General features: G+C 36.9%; 1 protein-coding gene across 1 annotated transcript; it reads left to right on the top strand.

The window, feature by feature from the left end:
* The first annotated feature begins 21,590 nt into the window (after positions 1-21,590).
* Positions 21,591-26,352, top strand: LOC119785176 (FAST kinase domain-containing protein 3, mitochondrial-like). The gene is made up of 10 exons (XM_038287637.1): positions 21,591-21,689; positions 21,923-22,809; positions 23,132-23,282; positions 23,392-23,579; positions 23,711-23,879; positions 24,631-24,716; positions 24,864-25,035; positions 25,362-25,431; positions 25,642-25,756; positions 25,867-26,352. The coding sequence occupies exons 2-10, from the start codon at positions 21,940-21,942 to the stop codon at positions 25,978-25,980; spliced, it is 1,935 nt and encodes a 644-aa protein (XP_038143565.1). The 5' UTR covers positions 21,591-21,689; positions 21,923-21,939; the 3' UTR covers positions 25,981-26,352.
* The last annotated feature ends 54 nt before the right edge of the window (positions 26,353-26,406 follow it).

Below are 26,406 nucleotides of genomic sequence, written 5' to 3'. Positions count from 1 at the left end.
GCTATATTAAAAAACAAAATTATAATACTGTATGTGGGGCAAAAAACAATAATTGAACAAGCCTGTAAGGTTAAAAAATGTCAATGTTCATACCTCAAGAACACTCAATTGGTATACTATATATATTGCCCTCATATCACTTGAGTGTTCAGCTATATTACCCATATCAAAAACACCTTATGAAAAACCCTTCCAAAGAAATCTTTCTTTTTTTTTTTTCAAATTACTTGCACTATCATGTATTAATAACTGGTTGTGCATGGGGGTATGTTAGCCTATCATTTTATCTGGCCAAGGGCAAATGCACTGAAACTCTATACTACTGTACTATGATCGTCCATAAAAGCCCTGTCACCAGACTTCGTTCCACAGCAATGAGGCACAAGAACATTCACTGGCAAAGAGACTCAGACATATACCACCGAATTTTATTGAGGATCTTCTTTCTATTTATCAAAAATATATGTGTTGAATTGTAATAATCAACATTTGTTTACCTTTTCTGAAAGTTTATTTTACTAGAAAAAATTTAACGTTTCTATTTCTATATGTTTGAAATGTAACATGTTCTAACTTGAAGACGTCTTTTCACGTTATGATTGCAAAATTCAATTTTAACTCATGCAGGTTTGTTCTCAGTGATAGCCTTATTAAGTTAGTGTCAATTAGAGTATGTGGTTTTTTTGTTTGTTTTTTTTTTTGCTGTAGCAATCAAAGCAATCACAGTGCAGATAATTTGCAAATATTTCGGAAGAAGGATTTTTACATCTGGTATTTGCATTTACCTCGAGTAATTTATCATTAACAAAACTAATAAATCCTTTTACTCCTATATAAAACATGAACATACATTACAATGAAAGATTATTGCACTAGTTGTATGCTTAGAGCCTGTTTTTCTTTAAATTGAACCAAGAGGCCATTCATAAGGTTGTTGGTGCTCCAACAGGTTTTATTCCAGAGTCTCTTAGCATTTAGCCAGAAATAACATGTTAACAGCTTAACCTCTAACCACCCTTCCTGTCTGCTTTTGATTCCACTGCATAATAATGCAATTCCAGTATTTGATTGTGGGATTGTCTCAACAAGTGAATGTAAGAGGAAGATCTAAGGGTACTGGAGGCGACAGCAATCTGAAGGAAATCTGAGAGGTTCTGTGTAGGTGAAAATAGGCAGAAGGAGTAATGATATTTATCTGGGTCGTGAATGACAGAGTGCTATCAAGGATGACACCCAGACTATTGACTTGAGAAGAGAGAGAGGTGGTTGAACCGTAAATGTAAGAGAGAAACTGTCAATCTTGGATAAAACCAATTTTGAATTCTACTGGGAGGATCTCTGTTTTGTTGCAATCGAGCTTCAGTAAGTTAGAGGTCAAACAGGCTTTGATTTTAGAAAGGTAGGAGTTTATAGGATAAATAGACCTGGGTGTCATCTGGATAACAATGAAAATAAATTTTCAAAAGAGGTTACCAAGTGGCAGAAGGTAGATGATAAAATATAGGGGCCCCAGAACAGAGTCCTTAGACACACCGGTTGTGATAGGGGACAGATATGAGTAAAATGATTTAATTTGGATGAAATTAGTAGGGCCAGAGAGGTAGGAACGAACCAGTGAAGGTGTGTCTGATTGACCCCATCTGAGAAACTGGGTCGTAAGCCACACTCAGGTCCAGAAGGATAAAAATAGAAATGAGATCTGAGTCGTCTGCCATCAGAAGGTCGTTTGTGATATTTATGTGACCAGTTTCAGTTCTGTGGCAGAAAACAGACTGGAATTGTTCAGACAGTTTATTATAGGTTAGATGTGAGTGAATTTGATAGGTAACCACTTGTTCTAGTATTTTAGAAATTAAAGGGATTTGACCCAGGTTTTTTCAGTGTAGGAATCATGACTGCAGTCAAACAGGCAGGTGGAGGACTTAGGTTTAGTGATTAAGTCTGAGATGTTGGAGATTTCTGGGAGCTGAAAGCTAGAGAATGGCTGAGAGAGGGGATGAATTTCTGAAGAAGATACAACATATGCGGTGTGGAGACATATGAAGGTGAATTCTGATGATTTTTCTCATTAAAAACTGCTTTATAGCATTATAGGAGATTGATGATTGGAAATGAAGGGTTAATATGATTGCTAGAAATGAAATCAGATTAATTATGCCAGTCTTGGTCTATATTTTCTTGTAAAGATATTATTCAATCAGTGGGCTTTTAGTGCTGAAATAAAGTTTGCAATAATAATCCAAAATGCCTTATTGTTGATGTGTTGTTCTGTTCAGTTTGCTTCCATTTGGTAAATTTGTTGAGGAAAAAAAGATGCATGGCCTAACACAGAAGAGCCACCTCCTCCGTACAAACTCTGCTGTACATCTACACCTTATGGCTTTAGAGCACCAGAATCTTCACATTTTGGACAAAGAAAATATGTGGTTTGAGAGGGGTGTGAAGGAAGCCATCTATGTTAAGAAAGAAAAAAAAAACAGCCTTAAACCTTAAACAGGTTTAAGCTTTCAAAAACCTACAATGCAGCTATTGAGTTAATCCCTTCCCACTATCATTGCAGCACCAGCCCCTTTGCAGGAGACTGGAGGACCTTCGCCTATTCAGCCCGGTCAACAATTCCCTTTAACGACCTCCCTTTCAGACACTTAGATGAGTATGGGGCATTGCAGGCTAACAGGAAAAGCAAAAACACCCCCATTCTAAAAGGGTGGACCCCTTTGTCCATTTCACTGTGCATGTTTTCTAAACAAAAACAAGGTTTTGATGGACTACTGTATAAAATCCCGAACTCAACGCTATTCCTGAGATTTTGAATTGAAAAAGCTTCCTGGATGAGAAGCGAAACATTCTCAAACTTGGAAAGTGAGTTCGATGGATTGTTTTTAATTTTCTTGTTTTGGAATGCCTGTGGCCTGAATGACTGAGAATCTTCAACAGCATAAGGAAAAAAAGAAAGCTATGTTCAGAGACTGAGTTACATGGGAGAAGATTTAGCTAAACATCAGTTTTAATTTGAGGCAAAACACTGGAACACTATCTCCCACTTCTAGGGTTTTGAAATGTACAGGATTTGGTCATTAACCTATTGTAACATTTACAAACTAAACATAGATTTATCCTTCTCATTCATGAAACATAGGGAAATTCTTCAAATGCATGTTTCACATAAAAACTTTAAACTTTTTCCTAGATTTGAGCATCAGTGCAATATGAAAATTCAAAAATTTTAACCCAGTTCTAATAAAACCTCAGTTCTCTTTAACCAGGACTCAGTATTACAATCAACTAACGTTACCAAATAAACAGAGCTGCAATAGGTTTTTCCAAAACTTGCAATATTTATTGAGAAGCAAACTAAGATGAAATGCCTAAAAGTGATAACTTTTTTTCAAAAACGTAATTCAGATGGTAGTGCAATTTTAGCTTTGGGAAATTTCATTGTAATAGTTTGTATCTGTGACATATTTTATTAAACATTATATTTGATACATTTTATGATTTATAGGATATGTATACTAATGGCCTTCAATTAGTCAATACTCCAGCAGCAGTTATTTTCTTAGGTTTTGATAACATATCATCAGATGATCAATGTCAGTAGAACAAAATGTACTCAGTTGATGGACTCATATAAGGATTTTTGACATGCCTTTCAATTCTTTAGAATAAAGGTTAATTGCATGCACTGACCTACTATGGAAAGTAAAATTTTACTTTGAAAAAAAAAACAGATTTCTCAAATACAGCTTGTTGGATGGATAAGCTCAGTAATAAACAGACTTTGAGGCATTCCAAGAGACGTGCTTGGAAAATGTTTTCAATGTAGGATTTATGTGTGTTGGCAAAAATAATGGCTCTGCATCATCTAAATGTGTCTCAGTTTAAGGATGGTCTGACTGCGGTTTTTCGTTGATTGTTTTGTTGATAGTTTGAGCCGTATCTTTGACACTTTTTCTGCTGCACTTTTTCTGTTGTACTCATTACTTTAGATTTGTTGCCCATCCTTTGTAAATGGTTTATCCAGGTCTCAAAAGTAATTTCTATCATTATCTTACTTCGTCTATCAATGGGCTTTTGTAGATCTGAGTTAACACCCTTTCTAGTTTCATGCAGTTGTGTTGGTCCACTTTTAATTTATCCATTTTGGGACAATAAAGGGATATTGTATTCTATTATATATTATATATGATATGATATATATTCTATTATATATTAAATATTATATATATGCTATATATATATATATACATACTATATATATATATATATATATATATGAAGGACATAATTACAGGAAATAATAATTAAATAATAATAATAATTAAAGGAAATAATTTATATTTCAGTAAGATGAGTGCAGCTAACAAGGTTCTGAGACATGCGGCATGCATTAACAACCATTACAAAACTAAATGAGAACACAGTAAAACTTGTGACATTGTCCTTTAGTACAGTGTATTGTAAAGGTTTTTGCGCGTAACAGATTTATTTTGTGTTTCCTTGTCATATTTAAATCATTACAGTTATTGAAGTGTTTATGATATTAGTATACATGGATGCACTAAGAAAAAGAAAGCGTAGTTTTCAGTGATGATTTCTGTTATTGCTTAAAAAATGTATCCAAACCAACCTTGGCCTACATGAAAAACAACCTAATCTTTTTTTCTTTTTTTAAAGTATAAATATATCAATTAGGTCTAATTTTGAGAAGGTTACTTCAACAACTATCATTTTTTTTGTTACAAAACTTCACATAGCAAAATCAAAGTGATACTGAATTAATCAAGTGGGAAGAAGAGCAGCTTCCCGTTTGAGGAATGCTTTTTTTGCACAGTGCTTGAGCATTAATTATAAAAATGCATCCCATTGGAATATATACTAATGTTGCTGTCACATATTTAAGATTTGGAATGCAGGTATGCAATGTGTAAAGCAAACCCCTATTCCTTTTATTCAACAAGTGTGATTTTGTGCATTTTTACAATTTAATCAATAAGTTTATGTATTACATAGCAATTTTCTCTTTAATTAAACTTAACAATTTTAACTAAATTAGGAGGTTATGAAAACTAAGCTCTTGCAGTGAATATAAATATATTCCTGGCTGTTCAACAATTTAATGCATGTTCTATATCAATCACCTTGCATCTTCCTACTCTGTGATTTCTCTATCATCTTGTCCCCTTCTCTGCTGGGTGAGAGTGTTTAGTTAGGGAGGGCTGAATCTTCATACTTGGCTGAGGCTTTATGGACAATAAAGATCTGATTTCAAAGTCCAGCAGGGTGTTAGGCCTGGGGTCTTGGCTCAAATTTAGTTGCCTGCTGGGAGGAAACACTGTGCAGCTCCCAACCAGATGGCCATTAGCCCACATACAGTAGATTCATATTATTCCCAGTGTGTGTTGCTGAAATGCTTGTGCGTAAGCAGCTCCATTCTTCACCATCATGGCTATCGAGCTGCACTGAGTCCCTTCAAAATGACTCAGCATTAGTATTTCTAAATGTTGACTCTGCACTTTGTGTGCTTTACACTGAGCTTAACCATGGTAAGCATAGGGTAGATTTACTCTTTTGCAATCAAAAATACAGACATGACAACATCAGTTCTACTTAGTACCCTTTACAGAGCAGATGTTCAGCAGTCCAGAAGGGACAACATTTAAGTCAATATCTTCAATCATGATTTTTCCCTTTCTCTGAACCACAGTTTGATTGTTTACTCCCCCATTGTTTCATTTTGATCACGCAGCTTGGAGTGGAGATATGTGACATGTTCCCCAAGCATGTAAAATACATCTGTGGAGACTTAGGTCAGCACTGCAGAGGAAACCGCCCTGATGGATATGGAGCTTTACTAAGACCTGCCAACACTGCATATTTTAGTCATTACATTAAACTTATAACTTTGGGGTTTGCTCAACAAAATATGTTGTTGTCAAAGAAAAGAATGGGAGGAGTAAAGCAAGGATTTACCAGTGGCACGAATAAAGATGTACCTCCTTGCACAGATAAATCCACAAGGTGGAGACATTTTTGGCCTAAAACATCTCTTTAACCCTAACTTACTATCCTGCTCAGTAATAACCATTTTCAGTAAACCAAAACAATAAACATTCAAGACAGAATCTTAAACACTGTAATTATTTTAATCGGTGATAAATCTGTTTGCAAACATGCATTTGAAAATATGACAACCTCTAAGTCATGAAGGCAGAAGGGCTAGGGGCATGGTGTATTGTTATGATTAAAAGGCAGTCATTGTTGCATGGAAGACTGAATTAGAAACTTAAAAGTGGCAGACAGGGTTTTTAAGGAAAAGGACAAGTTTCGTTTTCCAAGCATTGATAGATAACACCTATCAGCCCTTCTGTGAAAGTTTACCATAGAGGAAGGGTGCCACCGTCTAGGTCCTGTAATGTTTGGATACACTCCCTTCCAGCTATGTGATTGAACTGGCTAAATGTTCTCATCAGCATGTAATTCCACACCAAACGGGCCAGGTACTAAGCCATTAATTTCTATTTAGATGTGTTGGAGAAGGGATGGGTTGGAGAAAGGTAAATCTTGAAGACTTGAGTTGGGTACCCCTGTTTATGGTATTGAAACAGATGATCCAAGCAGTTGAAAAACAATGAATAAAATAGATAAGGTTTTGCTTACATTTACAAGCCATGACCTTGCACGTGCAGAAGAATTGTTTGTTAGCAAGAGCAAGTCAGCTGGAATAGAAACGATTTCCTCTAAATTTGGGGCCATGATTCGTCAAGTGATTGTAGAATGACACAAGAGATGAAAAGGGGGATTACAATCATATTGAGGGAACTGCCCCTTTAGGTCATGATAAAGAAAATGATAAACAAGAAAGTGCAGCTCTCTCTTTACAAAAGATGCACCAATCCAAGAATCGGATCGGATATCAGCTCCAAAATTGACGAATTACCTGGACTGATTACACAACCTCACAGCGAACACACAGCATCAAGTGATGATCTACAGTACACAGTATAATCCAGGATTGAGATTATGAGTCTATGGCCATCGGCTAGTGTGGTGGCATTAAGAATACTTTGTTTTCTTAAACCTGAAAAAGAAAGATAACTGGGAAGAAAAATGATCAATAATTTGATTGTTGAAACAAATCTTTTATGATTTTTTGTTTTAGCATTACAGAGGTCAATAACTGTAACAAATGCACATTTTGTTATCGAAAAGAGTGGTATGGAGAACTTTAGTTTTTTTTTTTTTTGTTGGACTTGGTGCGTCTTTAATGGGAATTTGTTTTTTATTAATATGGAGGGCAATTAACTTGTTTGGCAAACATTATAAAAAATATACAATAAAGAGTTCAGAAGTGCCAATTTTTCTGTGAACATATTCCCATGACAACAGAATGGTGCAAATTTGAATTTCACAGAATCCTGTTTGTTCTCTTAGCTGAATAAGGAAAGTAAAAAGAGCCAAATGCTCCTCCCATTTACATTTTACCATCATGTGCTAGAATTGGTAATATCAGTATGCAGTTTGCTCTTGTGGTATTCTGTAGACAGTGTAACACTGTCTTTTACAAGACTTCAGCATGTGGAGAAAAATAAATTCATTTGCAAGAACTTGTGGCGTCCTCTTCGGTCTGTCATTAATTTATCTTCAGAGCATTGGTTTGGATTATGAAGTGTTCCCTCCTTCTCTTCTCCACCTAGAAAAAGCTAGCAGGCCTAACCCCTGTCCTGCCACACCTATCTTGTTAACGCTAAGCACACATTCCCCCTCTGACACTGGTTTCATCTGGGTGTGAAACAGGCTCCTACTGCTTGCCAGAATGCACCACCTATCTCTCGATGTGACTCTCTTTCACCCCGTTTTTTTCTTATTTTCTGTATCTCTCTCTGTGCCACAGATGTGCCATTTTGTTTCCATAGAAAAAGCCTCAGTCACACTCCTAAGTCCTCAAAACACATTCCCGGGCGATTATGATCAGAAATGATTAGAAATCCCACCGGGGCTAATATTTTATTTGACATCTTGAATTAGATCTAAATAAGAAACACATGATGGCCCTAACCTTTTTAAAATAAACCACAGCTATCCCTGGAATCCCCAGGAGAAAGGCTTGTTCATGAAATTCCTCCACAACTGGCACACACACACTCCAGTTCTGAGAGTGTGAGAGAGGTTGTAGTTTAAATTATTAATACCTCCCGCTGCCACATGATGTTACATGTCTTGAAGCAGAAGCTTTCTTTATAGAAAGAACAGAGCTGAAGCTAAATTGTGGTCTTGTTTCAGCAAGTAACAAAAGCAAATCCAGGCTGCTGTCAGTTAAATCTCTGCCATTCGGTTGGATACATATGAGTTCAGCTCTGCCTTAAATATTTTTCCTAGTGTCAACATTGTGATCCTGTCGTTATGATCCTATAGCAAAACAACCTAGTGTTCAAGAAGGAAATCTGTTATTTGTTCCCACTGCTACAGAAAGAGTTGAAATGTTGCATACCCTATAGGAAGGAGTTACCTTGCTAAATCTTTTTTAAAGGAGCGATAAGCAATAATTCAATATTTTAAATAGGAAAAAATAGTCATGTGAAGAAAACATCTCACACATCTGTCGTTGTTGTTCTCCAGCCTCATTTTTACAACCCTAGCTGGCATATATATCTATAGACATAGATAGACACCCGTCATCGGGTGAATGGCATGCCAACAGAGCGGCCATCTTAGGTCATACAAAGCTGCTGTCAGACACAATACGCATCATTTAAGGCTAACCCAACTTTATGAATTTTGACAATTTGAATGTGATGAACTCTTAACCGATTTTCAGATAAACTGCCTAAATGAAAAACGAGTTTCACGGGTTATATGGGACCGACTTTTATTCCGCCTATGGGTGAACAAAGTAAAGGGAGACCACGAACCACATCCAATGGAATTATCTTTTTCGTATGTTGGATTTTATGCTAGATTATCCTCATGTTTCACCGTTACTGTTTTTCTGGTGTCAAAATAAGAGGTGCTGATGAGTAGCAGGAATGAAGCAGAGAATAGTGCAGTTTGGTTTCTCTATCCCAGCGGGGACTTTAATTTTAATTTCATTAATTTGTAGGCAATTTCTACAGCCCAAATCTGACACTTTCCCTAAACCATTACGGGTACAACCCTAACCAAAACTCAATTCACACCTTAGTCTTATACCTAACACCTAGTCTAAATCTGTAATCTCCCTCAAGGGATATATATATATATATATATATATATATATATATATATATATATATATATATATATATATATATATATATATATATATATATATATACTTATCATAAAATGTGTCTTACCTTGCAGCTATAAGCTCTTTTACATTGTCTAGTTTATTATTGTTATTATCAACCAGTAACCTACTGGAGAAAATGTAGTTCCGGTATTGTATTCTGGCGCAAATCATCAAAGGTTTTTAAGCTAGAAAAACAATGTATATGTTTAGTTAGTATATTTGACAACTTTGTAACATCCCAGATCTATGTCAGAACATGACATCAATTAGGACTAATTTCTGGCCACTACCACACTACCGTGTAGGTGTGGAAGACAGTACCTTGAAAAGGACAAAATTAAAAGGCTCATCAACAGCAGGTGGATGTATTCACTACAGACAGAAGGGAAGGTGAGCCAGCATTCTAGAGCAATAATTTACAGAAGGAAGTCTCACCTTCCCTCTTTTTACTCTAGTGGATCCTTCTGACGGCCTTGTGAATTACTTACGCTGGTCAGACAAATTTCAAGGCGAGCAAAAGCAGATGACGGCCAGTTCAACTTTCATTTCTTGCCAACCAGCAAATAAACTCCACAAAGAAGATGAGAGGCAACAGTTTGTCTGTGCTAGTTTGGGAAGAGCGTAAAGGAGAACAGAGGTAGATCAGAGAAGCATGCTGGGCAGACAGCACACCAGAGCAAAGGTGAGGGGCTGCAGCTGATCAGTGTCTCCACTAGAGGTAGGACCACAAAACAGTCCTTCTAAGGCTAAATTCAGATAGCTTTTTTGAATGATACCCACAACCCTTTTACTGTAAGAGCATTCCCTGCTTCATCCTTTGTCAACATTATTTTCTCTATTTTCCATTTTGATTATAAAAGCTAGTCTACTTATTTACAACAGCTGAGATGAGGGGTTAGTACATAGGGCTAGTACATATTGTTCCTCATTAATAATGGCCTAACAACACTTTTGTGAACAACTATTTGGCATGTTGATGAGCTGTTTAATTTATTTCTGTTTGCTGGTAGTGTCCTTTGCACCTATGCGGAGGACTGGCAATAAAATAATCCTAACTGATATCTGACATAGCTCTGGGATGTTTTCAAATTGTTGAAATAGTCTAACAAAACACATGCATATTTTTATTAGCTTTGTGCCCCTCTACAGAACAGGAACTTACTCTCTGGAACGTCTCTTAGCAGGAGACTCAGTGACGGTAGGGACACTGTTATGTCTTAGCTACAACCAGTGAATGTTTCATACAATATCATGTCCAAAAACATGAACTATCCCTTTAACAATAATAATAATTATCATTATGATCATTATTCTTATTTTAATCATAACAGAAAGCCTATGCACATCTACCACATCATTTTATTTTTTTTTTCATATATTTTAGTAACTGCATCACTATCACATTGGCATATATAGGCTTTGTGTGGTTGCTGTTGTGTTATCCTTTTTTGAGATAGATAAAATCAATACAGATGGACAAAACAAGCAATTAGAAAATGTATGTGCTCTTCCTTCAGTCAATATTCATTCATTATCTAAATATAGTCCCATATAACTATTGTAGATTAGGGGAAGTCAGAACATTGTAGGAAAGGCTTAAACATTGTTGGTCAGCAGATAAAGTTTAGCCTGCGGCCAGTCAGAACAGGGCACAGTATTCAAGGCGGAAAGACAGTTAGATTTAACAAAATATTTATTAAAGACAGAACTGCAGAGAAAAGCATCGGCTTCTTAGAAAAGAACCTCTGCAGGAGGAGAATACTGGATAGTGACCACTTCTATCTGGCGTGAGGATGAAAATGAACGTTTGAGTCACTAACCAGGTCTTAGAGTTCAGTCCGAGCACAGAGGAAGAGGTAGGTTCTAGCCAAGAGGCAGCCAACAAGACGCAGCGGGCGCCACCCAGAGAGTCCCAGGCTCTGGTCACTCGGAGGTCAGGGGACAGACAGGAGATCTGAATCGTGCAGATGAAGAATGGCAGGATAATGGGGGCGAAGCCAGTGTTGAGGATGTGCTCATTAGTCAGAGCCAGGAGATCAGAGGTCCGAAGAGGTGCCGAAGGGAAATCCAGAACAGAGTAGGGGAACAGCTCTAAGTCTGCTAAACAGGCAGGCAGAAATCCAGCAGGAATCCAAAGACAGGTTAGGCAAACAGATCAGAATGAGGACAGGCAGGCTCAGAGGTCCAGAAGGAGACCAGGTGAGAATCAGGAAATCAGAAACACTCGGGAACGCTAGAGAGTTCTCACCAAAGGCTTGAATAATCTGGCGCTGATGACTGATTGAAGGCTGGTTAAATAGAGGCTGAAGCGGGTGGATCAGCTCCCTCTAGTATTCCCTCTCTAGCCTCAGGTCCCTCTAGTGTCCCCTCTCTAGTCTCAGGCCTCTCTGGTGTTCCCTCTCTAGTGCCCTCTGTCTCCTCTTTAGTGCCCTCTGGTGTCCCCTCTCCAGCCCCTGAGCCCGGTCTGTGCCGTCCAGAGCCACCTGAGCCCGCTGCTGAACTGGTCCCTGACTTTGAGCTCAGCTAGAGTTTTGCCTCGATGCCCCCCAGCGGGCACTCCTCACCTCCTCAAACTCAACCATACAGACAGTTTTAGACACAACTATATACACAACTCTATAAGACATCCATTTATTCAGTTATCAAAAAAAAAATCAAACTTTGGGGTTTGTTACTATTTAATTAGAATGATTGTATTACCATATGACTGGTAAGAGCTTAAGAGAGGTGTTTTGAAAGATTTTGAAACAAACCATTTAACTGAACGAAAAGCAGTCTAAAATGTTTACCCCAAAAGCACAAAATGTTTCTATGATGGCACAAATTTTCCCCAGAGTGGCCTCATACGGTAGATGACTAGAAGAATGACTCACTGAAGGGCCTTGAGCCATAGGTGATAACACTAAGTATTTAAGGTATTGATGTTTTCTGAAATGCAGGTAAGAAACACTCAAGTCACTTTTTTAATAACTGATCCTACCTTGTGGAAGAATCACCTGAACTTACTATGGTCTAATAAGGTCTTTTTCTGATAAACTTATAGTCTGCTTTTTGCAACACTGCTTTTTTCACAGTAAACACCATGAGCATTGGAGCTACAATGAATGGCTGAAACTGAGGCTAACTGGATAGATAAACACTTGAAGTCCACATGTGCAACAAGAGGAAACCAATAGAAAAGATGATCCCTCCCAGAACTTAAAGCTGAAAGAAGTTATGGCTAAACCTCTCAGTGTAGGCTGTCCTACTGGAGATTTTTTTTTACAGCCAACAAACAAATTTGATATGCCTTTTTAAGAGGATATTTCTGTTAGGTTCTTGTTGTTTCCCTGTTAAGTCACTTTCTTCCCGAGAGAGTGATAAAAATGTATGAATTTATTTAGATATATGAATGTTTTTTCATAAATGTAAATCCCTTTCTTTTCCCACAATGGGGAAATTCCCTCTCTGTATAACTATGATATCAGACAGTCGGCTGTCATTGTGTGGTGCCCAGGGAGTAGTGTGGGGTTAAGGGTTTTGCTCAGAAACCCAGAGTGGAGAATGTGGAAATTGAGCTGTGTACTTGTAACCCTCTCAGAGCACAAGCGCACTGCTCTTAACCACTAGGCCAACACTCAAGAATTAAATATTGACTAGAGTATCCTAATTCAACTGTCAATGGTCGGTCAGCTAATTTTCCAATGTCAAACTATACATATTGTTTGATCAGAAACCACAGAAACAATCTCCATTTAGAGCTTAATGTTTTAAATCAGACACAAAAAGCCCATTGATTATTTTTTAATACTGAGTTGCCATTGTTTAATGATACACAAATTTCCAGGCTTTGCAGGCTCTGATGGCAGCACAGGAAAACCACACACCATCAAAGCACACACAAATAATACCATGCAAAGACAAAGTGCCAGCTGGCACCATCATCTGGCCTCTGACTGGTAAGGGCCTCAGCACATTACTTTAGATACAGAAGCCTATTAAGCTAGGATTTGGAGCCATGCCGATCAGGAAGACAGTCAACAACAGTGCATTCATACACATAAGTTTTGGCAATGAAACAATATGTTGGCTTTATTATTTTAAATATATTCATATATTTGTAAAGCATACAAAGGAGTAACAGCAATATTTCATGATTTTAATGTATTATCAAGTACCATTAAAAACAACTAAAGTTTTAATTTCTCAAAAGTTTATCATTTTATTTAGAACTTTATACCTCTCTCTTGCACGTTGAATATCAATTTCTGGACCAAACCATTACTGCTGGTGCTATTTGTTTATTAGGTTTCTGAAATGATCATTCTTTGTTTGCTTTTGTTTATCCACCTGCTTATTTGAATCTGACCAATGGATCTGAATAGGGCTAAGATATTAGGGACATTCCTGGCAACAGTTTTAGTTTCAGTGTTCACTATATTATCCTCTTAGCCCTAAGACATGGTGCTCCATCATGCTGGAAGATACACAGATCATCACCAAACCTGCATAAATTTTTTGGAAGAACTTGCCCTTGAAGAAAGCTTTGATCCATCGTTTCATCCATGGCAGTTTGCTTACAGAGAAGCTGTATGCAAACCTTCACCCTTGGATGAGAAGCAACCTCACACATGGACTTTATCAAGATGCTTCACCGTTGGCTTTCTTTCAGAGGGAGGATTCATCAGAGGACATAACTTTTGCACGAATCTTCTTCTGCCTATCCTTGTACTTTCCATAGAAATTTTGTCTGCTCTTGATTGGATTTTTGGACAGAAGATGCTTTTTGCTGCACCCCATTTCACAGGGCGGTTGTGAAAAAGGCCTTGGCACACTGTGTGTTTTATTGCGCTCCTTCTCTTCTGCCTTCAAAGTTTGCAAGCTAAGTATTGTACTGGTGGCAACATAATTCTATTGCAGTTGGAGATCATTCTTGCTCATAATGGACACACCTGGATGTCCTGAAGCCTTCTTCAATGGGACTACCTGTTATTTTAGGCGCTAGATTGTACCCAATTATGTTGTGATGTATAACCATGATATCAGGATGCTTCTTTGGAAAATTATTTGTGTGTCACCACTCTTTCATAAGATTAAGTAGCTGATATATCGAATTCTAAGGACATTTTTGGTAAAAATATATAATTTTTGAAAATAGCAAAAGACTCATGTTTCCATTTGTTGTAGCTATATGACAGTGTGAGGGCTGATGTATCGGCGTATCTCTTCTCCTTCTCTCTCCAGCGTCTGAGCAGCAGGTGCAGGTTCAGCGACTGCAGCTAATCGATGCTCATCAGGAGGAGCTTAAAGAGGAGCTGGTTTCTTAAAGCAAACACCAGATTGTTTTGCTCAAACTTCTGTTCTGTGAAATTGGATCCTTACTTTTATATTCAAGTTCCAAGCCCAGGTGGTCTTGTTCCTTTTTCCTAAAAATCCCTCTCCATTTCTTTCCAGCTCTACACTGGCAGGCCTCCTGGTACAGCTATCTGGATTCATATCACTGACGTCACTTCACTCACCTGTCTGTCCAACCTCCAGCTCTCTACCATTTCTCATCATCCTACCTGAAAGGAAACAGACGAATATTAATACACAGTCATACACCTCCTGCCAACCTCAGTTCAGTGGACTGACTCACCTTCTCCTGGAACTCTGGCGATCTAGGCACCTGCTTTGCTCTAAATCAGATCATTAATCATCATCTCCATAACTCTGTCTAATCACATGGCTCTCTTCCTGGTGCCATTCTGAAGCCTGTTTCTGAAATAAGTAGAACCTCATCTAGATTTTAACCTTTAAAACCTTTTTTTGAACCATCGCAGCTGTGTCAGTAATCAACTCTTAAAGCATGGTGTCATATAAAGGGACAATCACATCTATAAAAGCAAAATAAAATTTGAAAACTAAAGGAAATCAAAAATAAAACAAAATGCATGGAAATTTATTAAATAGAAAGACCAGCCAAAACTTGACACAGCATATACAAACTAAGTAGGGTGACTTTTGTATGTAGGGTTAATTTGAGAAAGACCATCTTCATGGTTCTTGTCTATTTTTTATATATATAAAAGATTAAGCATAAAGATGAGTGATCCTGCACTGCACCAGACTTCTTTCTTTCTTTTATATAAACTCCTTTTTCAACAGTCAGGAGCACAACAAACTGTATCTGAAACCTCTACCTGAACATGCAGACTCCAAGAAGAGACCAAGCCAGCATTTGAAACCAGAACATTTTTGATGTAGAGCTAACCATTGCACCATTTTATATTTTACTATGTATTCACATTTGTTTTTTAATTGTATTTTTGGAGTTGTGTTTAATTTATATGCCAACATAGAAACACTTCTTTTTTATGTTTGCTTCTATAGTACACTATGGGCCGGATCTATCAAAGGTTTGCGTGTATAAAAACGTGAGCTATTTCACTGCGCACGCTAAAAAATGTACAAACTGATCTATCAACAGCGTGCTAAAAGGATTTGGTCTTTAAAACGTGCTAAATAGCGCCTCTTATCCATTTAGTACTTTTTCTGCAATGAATATGCAATATGGGGCGTTTACACGCAAAAGTGCGTCTTGTGGGAGGAGAACATGTAAATATATTAATTTAGCACTCGCAAAGTGATTTATCAAACCTGAACGCAATTTTGCTAACAGTATCTGACTCTATATTTAACACGTTTCAAAACAAGGTGCAAATGGTCTGTATGCGTAATTGCGCACACATGGCAGCGGTTATTGTCGCAAGAAGGAGACATCGAAATGAAGCAAGGAGACGCAGAGAACGCATTTTTTCACTCCGTGTGAATATTTTTGCAATGAACGAGGAAACGATCATCAAAACATATAGTTTATCCAGCATTGCCATTTTGGAGCTGTTGGGGGAACTCTGAATGGATTTGGAGCCAGCCACAAGGAGGACGCACGCAATACCAGATATAACAAAACTCCTTGCAACATTGCACTTTTTTGCATCTGGGTCATTCCAGCGTACGGTTGCAGTGAGAGCTGGGATCTCCCAATGTCGTTTTTTCAGAAGTGCTGTCCGACGGGGTCGGGGTTCTCCCCCTGCGCCTGTGGAGCAACATGCCAAATGCTGCGGGGATCTCATCCACAGTCACAGGCCAATACAAAACACCTGTTTTTTGTTTGTTTTTTTTTTACTGCAGCACATACCACCTTAGGGAATAAAGGTTGCCAATTTATATATATATATATATATATATATATATATATATATATATATATATATATATATATATATATATATATATATATATATATATATTTATTTACTTATTTATTTTTTTTGTTGGGGGTCACTGTAAGATTTAAATTTCCTAATGCACTAGTTTGTACAGACTACAAACTACTTTGCCGCAAACCACAAGACGCACAAAACCATCATTTAAATAGGGCGTCTCCAACAGTTTTGCACCTGCCACCAGTTACGCAATCGCTCTTGTTAAATCACCCGCAAACCATGGTTCAGCCCCTCGCGCAAAATTCCAGTTTGCGAGCGCAAATTACTGCACGCAAAATTGGATCTTGATAAATCCGGCCCTATGTCACATTGACAGCTGAACAAAGAGCACTTTAAGTGTAACTGTATTCAGTTCCAGCATAGATAATTTCCTCATTTAATGTCTGTTGAAACATAGTTTGATTGCAGACAATTTGGACAACTAGATAAGACACTCACAGCAGACTGTTTTCTATACAGTAAGTGTTTGTGGGACATAAAGATTTGGATTGAGTTGTAATTCTACCTTGCTGATCGCTACATGTTTAAAGTTTATTTAGAAACAAATAAGAAAGATATTGATTGAATAAATTGAAATAATTTGAATATATCACCAATGTATGATATAATTAAACATTGCTAAGCAAATATGTGTGCAGCAACAACACCTTCATGAATTAAGTAGGTATTAGAAATCAATGAATGACTGTTGGTGTCTAAAATTGTATTAAATTAATACAGGAAATAGGTTTCTGGACAAAACTCGGAGCTATATGATACAGAAAGAAAATGTGTCTTGTTTTGCTTTGCAAAAACAAAATAACACATGCAGTATTAATAAGGGTTATAATTTCTAGAAACTTCTATAACTACTTGGTTGTTTAATCATGATGTGTCCAGGCTGGTGATGTATGTTTATGTTGCACACAGTAAGCAGAATAGTAAAGGAGGTAAAAGAAAAAGCTATAAGCTCTCTTAGATAAATCCATCAGAGAGGCCTTTAGGTGTTACAAGTTTTTTACAACATCCTCTGGACATTATTAACATCCATACTGGGGCTTTTGGAGGCATGCTTGGAAAATCGATTTTAGGCTCTACCATTACAAACATAAAGTTTAAGTGTCTGGTAAGATTTTAGAATAGAAAAGAAAATCCCGATAGGGAAATTCTGGTGTTTAAAGCAGCAAAAATATCATAGAAAACATTGTCACACAAATGTGGACCTTAGAAAAATTTAAAATAATGACATATTAGTGAAGAGTTAAAAGATAAACACTAAAATACTGTACTGTAAAGTGTCTTAACAGTATAAAACTGAGCACCTGGAGAATAAAATAACCAATATACAACTATTGACATTTTTACAGAAATGGATACTTAAAAAATAGCAGCAACATCAGAGATGTGCAAAATGACTGCAGCTTGTTATTTACTGACTAAGCTAGAAACTGTGCAAAATCAGCATGAATGTAGCAACGTATTTAGGTTGTTGAAAACAGCCATGTTTATAAAGTCTTACAGCTGCTGGGAGGAAGGATCTGTGATAATGCTCCCTGGTGCATTTAGGGTGCAGCAGTCTGTCACTGAAGGAGCTCCCCAGTTCTGCAGCTTCATGTATGGGGTGGGAAATATTATCCAACAGAGATGTTAATTCAGTTAGGATCCTTTTGTTTCCACCTCCTGCATGGAGTGCAGAAAGCATCCAATCAAAGAGATGGATATTGAGTGGATCTCTTTGCTAAAGTCAGATGAAGCCTAAGCTTAGGTGTGTCTGTTTCATTATAGAGTGCCTGAAATGAAAGGAAGGATAAGTATCTGATGAGTGTCATACCCATGTGTATGGAGGGAGATCTGTGATGCTGTGGACCTGTTAGCCTTCTAAGAACCATTCACTTAAGTACAGACATGGTTCACCAGAAACCAAAATCAATCTTCTTTCAAGGCCTTCTTGGTACCCAAACCTAAATCCTATAGGAAATGTGTAAAATTACAACATATAAATAGAATGCCATATAAATAGAATACCAAGGAATCTGGACATTCTAGTCTGATTATGCAAAGAGATAAGTTCAGAGATTCTAAACTCTTTATCCTCCAACATAATAAAATGTCATAAAAGGCTACAAGATTTCCTGCTGGCAAAGGGCTTAATGTCACCAGTGAGTTAAGTAAAAGCTTTTTTACCCACTGAATAATTGTTCTGATCTTATATGGTTAAATTTCCCTAGTTTTTCAGTATAACATGTTGACTATACATTTGTTTTAAGGCTTGCTGTCCATATATATATATATATATATATATATATATATATATATATATATATATATATATATATATATATATATATATATATATATATATATATATATATATATATATATATATATATTTTTTTTTTTTTTTTTTTTTTTTTTTTATTTATTTATTTTTTTTTTTGGTGTGCCTATAAATCTGATGAGCACTAAATCTCTTCTTAAATTAAGCATTTAAAAGAATCTTGCAATGGTTGACAGTTTATACCAGACAAAGTTACACTGCTACTTCATGGTAACACATGCTGTTATGTGGATAAAATCTTGTCAAGAGACAATGAAAAACCACATTCTGCTCACATTACAAAGTCATGCCTGAGGAAGAAGCTGCTAAAATGGGCTGTCTGTAGTCCTGAGCTGTCCACAACAAAGAATGTGGGGGAATTCAGAAACGAGACAGTAATGTGACAATGACTCCATACAGCTCTAGAACTACATTTTTTCATAGAATGAACAGGATGAATAAACACCGAAATACTTATTGAGTGTCTTCAATGCTAGAATATTTGTTTACTCTTTTAATAATTATTTAATTCAAGTGTGTCTCCAATGGAAGAAATTTTAAAGAAAAAGATTAAATAGTTGAACTTCAGTTCTCATTGAAATAAAAAAAAAATAGAAAAAGGAATTTATTTTGTACAGCTCAGGGCTTGGATCATCATAAAACCTTGTTAGTCCTTCAGATAATTCAGTCGGAAAGAAGATAACGTAAGTTTTTTTTAATCTAAAAACACACTAATACAGATTCTTAGGCCACACAGGGGCAGAATGACGACTCAGCGTGATTCATCAGCATTACTGGCAGAACAGTAACTTTATTATAAAAGACCTTATCTCTTCTGCCCTGCTCCCTATCCGAAGACTTTGGGTTTTGTTGCTCTTTCGTCTTCGTCCAAGTTGTGTCCAGAGGGCCTGCAGTGGGGCTGCTTGTTTGTAAAGAGATAGAGTGGTCAGATGAGTGATACAGACAGAAACTCACACACAGACTAACACCAATTGTCTCAGAGATTTTGGGTCCAGATGACATTTGGATCAACCTAGAAACACTGACAGCCAAAAACAGACAAACATCAAAACAAACTCTTGGGACACATTTATTTAAAAGAACAACAAAAACATGTGTACTCAAATATGAATATCAGAAAAAAAATCTTTAAATAAATAGTTTGAGAATTATTAGAGTTGGATTTTTGCTTAATGTAATGGTATAACATAAAGAAAGCAAAATCAGAGTTTACTGCAATACCATGCTACGTATGCTATGATGAAGCAATATTCTTGTTACAGTTAAATGAGTCTTGGTCTATTGTTTTTTTTTTTTCCAAAATTAAACTCAACACTGAGTACTCTCTGTATATAAAACTGTTTCTATGTATCTACCGCCATCTTGTGGAGAGTGAGGGAACAACAACGTCAGCAAGTGATGCAATGAGGTCAGAATAGACGTGTTCTGATATTTTAGTAATATTAATACTACATATAAGTTGCAAGGGCATAAAATCTCCAAAAATACCAAAGGTTTTTATGTGAAAAGTTCTAGACTGTTAAGTTCTAGAGAAAAAAACATAAATGAACAGGAATGCAGGGTAGAAACATGAGAAGTTTCTTACACAACAATAGCCTTCCTATTGGATCACATAAAGAATCAATAAAACAAAATGAACCCAACACATGTACTTTATTTTTTTGAGGACTTCCATAGCTGTTTGTGAAAAAGAAAATATCTCCTTTTAAATGGGAAGTAGAAAGCAGAAAGCAGAAAACCTCATAACACGATTTAAAACTGGCTGGAAAAAGACACAATTTTGCAGTGTAAAAGTAACGCTTTAATAGTTACATTTAACACCAATCTGAGTACATTTGGTCCCACTCTAAATTAGTGTTCAATTAACTCTCTACATAGAGTATATCTTACTCCAGTTGTTGTTGTAATAACTCTAAAAGAGAAAATGTACTATTAAAACTGGAATTTACAGGAATACAAATTAGTTAAACAACAGCAATTATCTATGAGTGAAATAAGGACAGTAGAGTAATCAGGGGATCAATAATGATTAGTACAATTCCATCATAGCGCAACATAAAAAATAAAAAAATAAGAAAAATACATTTGTAGGAAACCAAGCCTTTCCTAACTACAACCTTTACCTGACCTTTGTTAACAATATCTTCATTGAAATCCTTTAGGATCCACATGTGTAATAACCTGCAATAACAACATGACAGACCAGGGCCACAGATCATTTAACAAGTTAAGATTCTTCACTGAGCAGGGAGCTTATGAACATAAGCTATAGAAAAATAGAAAGATGCTAAATATAATATAGCTACAAATGTCTAAAACAATTTCCATTACACATTTAAGACGAGCTTCATTATATAAACGTTTATGAACCCCTTAAAAAATAAATATTGCAAAATCAGGAAAAAAAAATACATTAAACATTATTTTTAACTTTTTGAGTAGTCATTTTACAAAAAAATGCAATCACTTTATTAAAAAAAAAGTGAAAGTTAAATAAGAACACAAATGTGAATGCAATTTCAACAAAGTGTCAGCACCTTTTATTATAAAATGAGCATTCACTTAATTTTATTTGCCAGAATCTGCTTGATTTCTACTTTTATAAAGACACTTTTTCAGGCAGCCTTGCCAAATACATTTCATCCCCTGACTGATAGGGGCCATAATGAGGTTCTTAAAAGCCTTCTACTGAAGTGGTAGGTGTAGCCTGCTTGCAATACACACTTTAGCCACAGGGTGGCAGCACATGGAAGCACGTGAACGACCTTACACAACTTCATTACAAAACACTGAAGGCGACTTCTATGTAACAGGCAATGTCTCCGGCTTACATGAGCACAGTGTCTCACTGACGGTAAGTCGTGTTTAATCTTTCGGAAAGATGCTATTGATTAGTGCACTGATGGGATTAGTTTTGGTATTAGAAGCATTTAATCGGTTCCTGTCTTTAAATTGAACTGTAATCATCTGTTTATCTCTTGAGTTTCTGCACTTCTTTTTGTTGAAGCCTTAGTTTTCACGTTATATTTAAACTTTTTTTTGGTTGACATTGGGTGTGTTTGATGAAACTGTGATTATCCTACAGAGGAAGAAGCATTTTCATTATGAAGTCCATCATCTGTCTGTCAGCGTCGTGGAGGACAGTATGTCAGCAAGCCTCTGTGTGTTTTCCTCTGTACCGTGGCCTCAGTCTCTGCAACTCATCAGAAAGACTCAAAGATCCTGAATTTTTGTGTAAAACATCAGTCATTGCGCAACAGCCGTGCGTAACTGACGCGCGCTGTTTCCAAAGAGAAAGGACGCGGATCCCAGCAGGTTGCGCTCCTAAACTTTATCCGGTTCCAGCATCTGCAGCCCGACGCAATAAAATGACCTCCTATCACACTGATGTGAACATGGTACAGTTACCTACAGACAGAGGAGCCCAACAACTGTCTCCATACACACCCTATGCCATTAAAGCACAGCAAGGGACCCTTGTTAATATCCAGTCTCTGTTTGAGGAGGAGGTCATCATCGATTTGTGCTCTAAGCTGGCAGGGTTTTCCTGCAATGACAGAGCAGAAGGACTGGCCACTTTACTTGAAGCATGTGTTGAGTTTGGCTTGGAGGCCCAGAGCCCTCCAGTCCTGATCCTGGTGAAAGAGTGTCTGGAGCTGCTTTCCAACAGGGATGTCGGGGTGGCGCAGCTCTGCCATCTAGGAAAGGTAGCATGTGCCTTGGAAGGCCGTGAGTCCAGAGTGGTGACAGAGGTCCTGAACTCCATAATCTGTGCTGTAGAGGAGGATATGGTCTCCCCCAGTGAAGCTGCTGCAGTCTACTCCCTGCTGACAGCCTTCTATGAGCCAAGCTGCCAGCGGCAAACACTGATGCTGTCTGCTCTCCACAGACAGACTCAAAGGCAGGTCCACAGGCTGAGAGCCAGCCAAGTCAGTGAGATTCTGCAGTCTCTGGTCAAGTTAAAGCATAAACAGGTACAGTACTGACAGATGCACCATCAAATGGGACAAACTGGAGATTATCTTAATTAAAATAATGAAAATCTGCTGTAGCAAGTCTGTAGAGGTATTCTGAAAGTTTTGGTGATTGTTTAAAAGTTTAAATTGTATCATTTTGGCCCCAAACATGTATGTAAAAAATAAGGATAATCTAGAGCTGAACATGTTTTAGAATATTGAAAAACCTTAAGATACTTTCAATGATATGACACGTAATATTTTAAGTGTAAAGGATAGAGTTAATAGGATCTACACTCCTACTGCATTTGAAGCCTTATACAGATTTTCTGTTTTACAGGCGATTTCCTTGGTGCTGAGGCTGACCCACAGAGCTTCACGGATCTTTAAAGATTTCAGTGATGGTGAAATAATCAAGGTGCTCTCTGCTCTAATGATTCTGAAGCAACATGATGACGAACTCCTAGCTGCTATGGAGAAACACCTTCCAGGTATTTTCTCTTCAGATTAAGATGAACCTACTACTATGTGACTTTTAGTGTATTTGCAGGGACAATAAATAAAAAAAGAAAATGTACTAATAATTTTTTTCTGAATCAGGCAGGCTGGGAAAGTGTGATCCAGAGCTGATCAGTACAGTCATGGATTACTGTTTGCATACGAGGTGCCGGTCTGAGCTGATCTTTGAGGCTGTAGCTGAGAACTTTGTATGCAGCGCTGAGACGCACACCGACATGCAGATAACTAAACAGGTTGTTGCGATTGGGCGGCTCAACTACCTACCTCAGGTGAGACTGTAGGGTTATGTTGCATGTCTCCAATACGTCCCAGTACATAAAATAAAATATTCAAGATAGATAGTACACCTCCTTATCACAAGTTAACATTATAATCTGTTCTTCTATGGCTTAATCCTCAGTGTTCCAATCAGATGTTCGAAAAGCTGGAGAAAGTTTTATCGGCAAGATTTTCCAACTTCAAGCCTCGCTCCCTAATAGATGTGCTGCACGCATGCATACACCTGGAACGTTTTCCACTCAACTACATGGTCAGGATCTTTAGCCCATACTTCCGACAAAAACGGCAAGGTATTTTGAGTTCTCAGACTGCCGATAAATACAATGAAGGGGAAGGTTTGACTGTTTACTCATCCATTCATATAAATGTGTAAGGAGTAAACAATAGTTATATAAGTGATAGGACTGAGTGTGTAATCATACAACATACAATGGAGAAACAATAATTGTAAAGTGTTTACTCTCTCTATTAAGGTCTTATTTAAAAATCAACACAACACTGAGATAAATAGAAATTCTTTTTTTTTCCTTTTACAAATATAACCTGACAGGTAGGGCATGCATTTGTATTTATTATCCTTGAATCAATGCTCTGCAGGTCTACATTTCAATGCAATTAATAGCTGTCAGTCATAAAGTGTTCAGTCCTTGGACATCTTCTAAAATAACATTTTCATTATTGCAGAATATATTAAGTTAATTAACAATCCAGAAAAGTTAAAAACATTCCACTTGACTTTGTTTTCCAATTTTAAAGATGTTTCGCTTCTCATCCAGGAAGCTTTTTAAATTCTAAATGTTTGAATTTACATGGATCTATTCAGGGGACCATGTATAAACCTCATTTTTGAAGTCTTGCTACTGTATATATTCTAGTTAGATTTATGTGTAGTTGTTGATTGTGCCATTCTAAGCTATGACCTTATACCATTCAACTTCCCATTTAGCCCCATTCACTTTCCCATAATTGCTGTTACTTTATTACTTGCTGCAGAAAACCATCCGTAACGGGATAAATTAATAATCTCTCTCATCCATAAAGCAAACAGTGAACCTGTGGACAAGACTGTTTTGGGACAACTAACACAGCTCCATCTTTCTGCCTCATTAGAGTGCACTTGCTACTTGGTAAGCTTGAATTTTCATTAATGGTCTGATTATTATAGCAACAAACAAAACAAAAAAAACAGAATAAAAATGTTTTCTTTGAGAAAACTCAATGGCAGTGATCTTTATAGTAAAACTAATGTTTTCCTTTCCCTGTTTAACTTTCAGGGTCCCAAACTTCCCTTCTTTCTCCATATGAAGAAGTTTTCTTCCCCTGATCAGGCCTTTGAGAGCCCTATGGAGACATTACTGTACAGACAGGTCACAGGCCCACTTGTGCAGCTTCTAGGGGGGAAATTCTTTTCCACCAGAGTCTTCACTTCTATTGGATATACTGTTGGTAAGCTATAGTGATATTTTAATTTACATTTTTTTTTTCATTTTTCCTATTGTGAGATAGAAAGAGAACTCTAATGAACTGTAATTTTTATTTTTTTAAAGAGAGTTCCAAGGCCATATACTCACATTTTTTTCCAATTTGGCAATGTCTTACGATAGTTTCAAGCACATGTCTAATATTGACTTGAAGGCAAAAAAAGAACCCTGTATAGATGAAAGCCACCTGTTGAGCTTTAGACAGCAACAGTTAGGACTGCATTTTTTATGATTGATTGATCTTTGCTGTGCTAGTCGTCAGTGTTCATTGTGTCAGATCTGGTGTTTTAGATTTGGAGATTTCTGTGGACGAGAATGGATTCATTCTTCCCCAGTCTCAGTGGGAACACACATACAAAAGGTAAGAACTGTTCATGTTGGAGTCATCTGGTATTTTTCAAAGTATTAAGAAGTGAGCATTTTTAAAGAAAAGACATTCTAGGCATTTAAGAAGTGAAAATAATCATACATGCTGAATGATTTTGAAGCTAATGGAATTGTTTTGCATGCTGGGAAAATTATTTTTTTATTAAAAAATTCATATTTCTACTGTTTGCCCGGTTTTGCATAGAATTGCACTGTGTTTGGATGGTCCAAGCCGTTTCTGTAGGCACACGCAACACCTGCTGGGGAAGGAAGCCACCAAGAGGAGACACCTCCAAAGGATAGGATATGAAGTGGTGGAGGTACAGTATGTTTCGCAAACACTTTGAAAAATACTTTGTTTTCTGTCTAGCAATTTTCAACTTCTTCAAAACATTTTTCTTGTTTTTTTTTTCTTCTTCCTGGATTCTAGATCCCTTACTTTGAATTTGAGAAGCAGGAAACTCAGGAGCAACAGGTCAAATACCTTCATGACAAGATTTTACCTGCCATCTCCAAGTGCAGATTAAATCCTCCTACAGATTAAAATAAGAGCATCCATACTAAGGCTACATTCAAATATTCTAATCTACACTGACTGGGTAGCAGGATTATGGGGAAATAAAAATTATCTTTTCAATGTGAAAGACACCAAAACCTTACAGGTTTTGCACTTTTCATGGGCTTCCTATTGGTTCCCATTTGACTTTTAATGGTATTCACCAACTGGCCTTAGGTTCAGTAAAATTATGTAATTGCGTAAAATATATTTTGTTTGGGGTATTTTCTTTCTGCTTGTTTTTGTTGTAGCTGGAATTCAATTTCCAATCAACTTTTATGACTGTTTAAGTTATTCCGGAATTGTACAAGCTATTGTAAATTTTATGTGTAATAATGCTGTTGTTTTTTTATGTCTTAATGTCTGGCATTTATTTAATAAATTTAAAGACAAATCTAAAATTTGAATGTTCAT

Source organism: Cyprinodon tularosa, unplaced genomic scaffold, assembly GCF_016077235.1.
Source record: "Cyprinodon tularosa strain WSP-4 unplaced genomic scaffold, ASM1607723v1 ctg242, whole genome shotgun sequence".
In the NCBI taxonomy this organism is placed as follows: Eukaryota; Metazoa; Chordata; class Actinopteri; order Cyprinodontiformes; family Cyprinodontidae; genus Cyprinodon; species Cyprinodon tularosa.
Note: the sequence above shows the minus strand (reverse complement) of the source record. Positions and strands in the feature narration are given on the sequence as shown.